The 5,000-nt window shown below is 34.0% G+C and overlaps 1 protein-coding gene across 6 annotated transcripts in view; it reads right to left on the bottom strand.

Moving 5' to 3' along the window:
- Tomosyn (syntaxin-binding protein tomosyn) overlaps positions 1 to 5,000 on the bottom strand; it is a 764,570-nt gene that overhangs the window by 2,374 nt on the left and 757,196 nt on the right. For all 6 annotated transcript variants that reach the window (XM_070139037.1, XM_070139039.1, XM_070139038.1 and 3 more), the window contains 3 exons: positions 2,839 to 2,934; positions 2,242 to 2,366; positions 1 to 364 (listed from right to left, as the gene is read on the bottom strand). The exon at positions 1 to 364 is cut by the window's left edge and continues 2,374 nt beyond it. In XM_070139037.1, the coding sequence (XP_069995138.1) occupies positions 102 to 364; positions 2,242 to 2,366; positions 2,839 to 2,934 (484 nt within the window). In that variant the 3' untranslated portion in view covers positions 1 to 101. The remainder of the gene's footprint in view (positions 365 to 2,241; positions 2,367 to 2,838; positions 2,935 to 5,000) is intronic.

Below are 5,000 nucleotides of genomic sequence, written 5' to 3'. Positions count from 1 at the left end.
ATTTTGTATCACATATACCCTTACATCTCAAGAGGAAGGATGTAGTGCTAGGGAAATATATAACTGGTACATGATATCACCATAACAACCTGATAGTCACTTCATAGCTGGTACCACTTCTTGTCCTTGTACTTCTGCATGAGCTGGTGCGCAGTTGAGGAGAATGTCTCTGCGTCTGTCATCATCCTTCCAGTTCTCTCCTCCAATTCTCCAAGCTTTTGTCCTCTTTCAACCAACTGCATTCGGGTTTTGGCAATTTCCCCGGAAACTGTGCCAGCGCGGATGTTCAGAGCTTCTAGCTGGGCTGTTGAGCCAGGCATATGCTTTGCCACACTGCGAGATCCCTTTCCTGATGCTTCACCAACTGCAAAATGTGTGGTCATTATTTTATACCTGAACAATGGCATAAGAGCAGCATCTAATGACACCATAGAAATACATTCTACTCATCATCACATTCCATTCCTCTTCTTTAAATAAAGTTAAGCATCTTAGTCTCTTGGAAATTCTGTTAGATATCAAAAACTCACTGCACATAAATCCACATGACTCAAAAGCTCCCCATTCTAAAATTCTATGTAATAAATCATAACAACTTTATATTTCTCTAATTTGGTGATTACTGGAAAATAGTCAATGTATAACCAATACTTTTAAAGACAACACTCCTGGTCTGTTGTTTTAAGATTATAATAAAAGTATCAATACTGCATCTGGAACCAGGCTCCAGTCAGGGCTTATTGGCCTTCTGAGCAGCCTAGGTACACTGTTGGAGGAAATAAGGGAGCCAGCCCTAAACATTATTTGCCGAAACCTTACTTATTTTTTTACAAACAGTAAGGATCTATCGTGTTCAAAATTTTAAAACTTATACAGTATTAATTTTCATAAAAATGTTTCAGTCAACCTAGACATGCCTACGAGGGGGTTGTGAAAGACATTCCTGTTGTTTGTACTGTTACAATATCATTCAAATATTTTGAATTCAACCTAGACATTTCCATGAAGGGTTTGTAAGAGACATTCCTGTTTTCTGTAAATATGTTTATGAATTGTTTGCTCATATGATAGAAGTATAAGTTCAACATTTGTGAGGTTGTTGAGGGGAATCAGCCCCTCAAATTTATGCTTAAAGTCTCTTTTTTGCCTTATTATCTAAACAATTATGTATGCTGCAGCCAATAGCACTGAAAGTTGATATTTCACATTTTGTGTGATTCTGAATTCTCTCCTAATCCCTTTGATCCGGACAACATGACCATCACATCATGAAAAAATTATCTTGAGTGGCAGGTGATGTGAACATGCCATCACAGAAAAATTTACCTGTAGGGCAGGCTGACATAAACATGATGTTAAGGAAGGAGGTTTTGCATTATTTCCATCATAAAATAAGTGTGAAATGTACAATCCAAGAGCCATGACTGGTAGACCACCAGCTCTAAGAAGGATGCAGGTTGTACCATGAAAATTAAATATCACAAAAAAATGTTAAAAATGACCAACAACAAAATATTACTTATTGTCATTATCACTGCATTGAGTTATAGACTATCTACAGAGAATACAGTGTCTAGGCAAGGAAAACAGTTTATTACAGTTTATTACCATCTGGATAAAGAAAATCAAATGAGAAATATAGACATCAGAAAATGGCAAAAAAGCTGAAAACCGTTATACGGAAAAAAGAGGAAATAACATTGCAAAGGGGAGGCATGGAGTTTTATTACTGCACACGAGTAATCATGTGCGCTCAGCCTACAAGCCACTGTAGATGCACACGTAAGTCTAATGCCCATATTTTAGGCAACATGATGGGTTAATCCAATTAAACAAGAATCCTACACACAAAAAAAAAAAAAAAAAAACATTTACCAGAAAACAGAAAAAAGAGCAGGTTTAGTATCAAAAGCTTGAAATTTTCAAATTCTTGTATTGACACTAAATACCACATGCTTTCAAGACATCTATGTACCCCTAAAAAACAATATATAAAATAATCTTAAAGAATATTGTTTGAAAAAACTGGTCAAACTTTAAAATAATTTCCAAACACTAATCAAAGCTTTAAGTTTAGATATTGCGAAAAATTTCACATTATGATCAGATCTGGAGTATGACGAGGTGATTCAAGGGGATTTTAGGGAAATAAATAAACTGGGACACTTAGAAGGATAAGTTGTTATACTAAATTGTGAGTTATATTGTAGAAAAAGAGATACATTTCGCATCTTAACTTACAGAGTTCTTCCCGATCTAACTGTGAGACTCCGCCCCCAAACAGTCCCTTGAAGAAACTCTGTTTCGGAGGCTCTGGCATATCGCACGGAAGGAATAATTCCCCAAGAAGATCTTGCATATCTTTGCTGAAATTCATAATATAAGAAGTATTTAGTAAAACATCATTATCTGCAATACAGAAGTGGACTTCTGACTTTTATCAATGGTGATCCTTACATAAGAATCTAATACTGAATAAAACTCTCTTTACTGAAATATCATCTGTAATTGCTAGGCATCATCTTGTAATGACCCAAGTATCAAAGACAAGAAAAACCTGCATAATCAAGAAATATATTACAATATACAAAAATCATATAAAAAACAGCATCACACCCACATATTTATGTATACACATATCAAAATAAAAATCTAGAGGTACAGAGGTTCAGACGAAAACAGGAAGCCACAACCACAACACAAATTTATGATACATCAAGTACCTCTCCAGATTCCCCCATCATATCTCTGCTCATATCCCATCAGCAGAGATACTCCACTGTCTTTCATATCACTTCCAGAGCCATCCCTTGTTAAAAAGAAGAAAAAGCTCCTTACCAGAAATCAGAGGACAGAGTAAACTTCTGAATTTCTGTTGGAGAACACAGGTACATCCCATGACCATAGTTTGTGAAGCAGAAAGTCCTTGCAATTCTGAAGAGAGAAAAAGTTCAAACCATATATTATTATGGTGTGTTGATTTTATCTGACATCTTATAATAGTGTTGGAATTCAGTGCCTATACCTGTTCTGGGTATTGTATCTTAAATGAGAATGTTATTCATTACAACTGAGATGAAAACAAATCTAAAAATCAAAACTGCAAAACAAGATCTGCAAGCTAACTGTATCCTAGATATATCATAGTAAAAGCAGTACAATGTACTATTAGTGTTCTTTTTATTCTGATGAACCATATATAGCTTTTGAGATAATATTGCATATTCTAGAGCAAAGAAGATTAAATGATAATACTTAATCTTAATAAAATAAAAATGCCAAAACAACTAAATGCAACTATTAAGAAAGTATAAGCAAAATACTGTGGGCATGTGCTTCATTCTCAGTTGTTCTGGAACTTCTTCCTTAATTCAATCAACTGCAAGCAAATCTATCAATATTTCTCATTATCTCTCTCTTTCTTGTAAGTATATGTCTGGTTATTGTGTACTTGGTGTACACAAGATTACACAAATACTATTTATCTATCAATCTTAACTAGAATTCTGCATGTATTCTAGACAGAAAATATACATTTTACTAAGCAATGAAGTACATTATTGAGCATCTCTAATAATCTGAAAGTAGCTTACAAAATCTGTGTTCTGGCCAAATTATCCTCACTGTATTATTTACCTAGTCTGAGGAACATTAACTGCCAGTGCTCTGTGTTTTCAAATGTGTTTACATGTGAAATACATAAAGGTGCTTACATAGACTCTGATACAAATTTCTGTAATTAATGTAAAATACAGCAAATACAAGAATATTTCAACAATGAACATATTAACCAACAGAGAGAGAGAATGGTGGGGGTATCATCACTGTACTGTTTTAAAATAATATACTTTTACATTTCCCTAACTTGATACCATTTAACAAATCCTATGGATTTATATTACATAAATAATGATGAAATTTGTGTAGACACAAAAATCAAGTTTACTCACTGAGTAACAGAAAACTTTATGTTTTCTTGGATAAAAAGGTAGATGTTAATTACAGCAAATATTAGAAAAGAGGATAATGGCTTTACACGAATACAATAAGTACTGTTTAACTGATGGTACTTTTGTATACAAGCAAACCATTACTACATATTTCTATCACTGAGACCATATTAACCGGTCTGATCAAAGAGACTTTTTAGCTGTGTATCACAGAGATCATTTGCATTGGAAAAATGCACCTACATGACTTTTTACTACATTTCAACAAATTTTCTCTATATCTCCAATGGCAAATATTCTTGAAATCTGTAACAGGAAACTTTAATAATCAAATTCAGTTCTGCAATCAATAAAGACAATAGAAGGATGAGACACTTAGCTTCACGAGCTTACAAGACACGTAGCATGTTACACCTTCTGTGTAGCTCAAGCAGCATTTGATTCTGAATCTCTTTCAACATTCCACATAACCTTACTCTTCCATTACATGTCATGCATTTTTTTATCTCCAAAACTGTGCTTATCATTACAAAAAAGGGATAACGGTGAAAAAAATATATAAAAGGTTCAACAAGAATTCACATGTCAAAAAGATACAGAATGAAATACTGCATGATAGAATAGGGTTTGGGGTCATTCACCCTGTCACAAAACAATTTTGCTCACAGTTGACGCACACATCCAATAGGCTGTGCCCCCCTGTGCGTGTAGCAAGAGGCTAAGCGTACGTTTACTTGTTTAGTCCACGTTAAGTCTTCCATGTGTGGACTATTTTGTTCACTCATACCATCCACTGCCGACCATGTCTCAGTACCCAGATTTCATATTTAATAGTAAGGGGTGTATGTAATGTTCAGATGCACCGATATACAAGTAAAATCAACATACATAAATGAATACCTTTCTTTAAATACTTTACAGTAAATTTTAGATATGCCTTTCTGTCTGGATATATATATACATAAAAATATATATCAAAATCAAATCAAATATTCTATATTCACTGCAGTTGTGAAACTTTAATAACTTGAGTTGCATGTTTTTTTCTTA

The sequence above is a fragment of the Penaeus vannamei genome, chromosome 25, assembly GCF_042767895.1.
Source record: "Penaeus vannamei isolate JL-2024 chromosome 25, ASM4276789v1, whole genome shotgun sequence".
Taxonomy (NCBI): domain Eukaryota; kingdom Metazoa; phylum Arthropoda; class Malacostraca; order Decapoda; family Penaeidae; genus Penaeus; species Penaeus vannamei.
The sequence above is the reverse complement of the archived record's forward strand: the minus strand, read 5'-3'. Positions and strand labels throughout refer to the sequence as shown.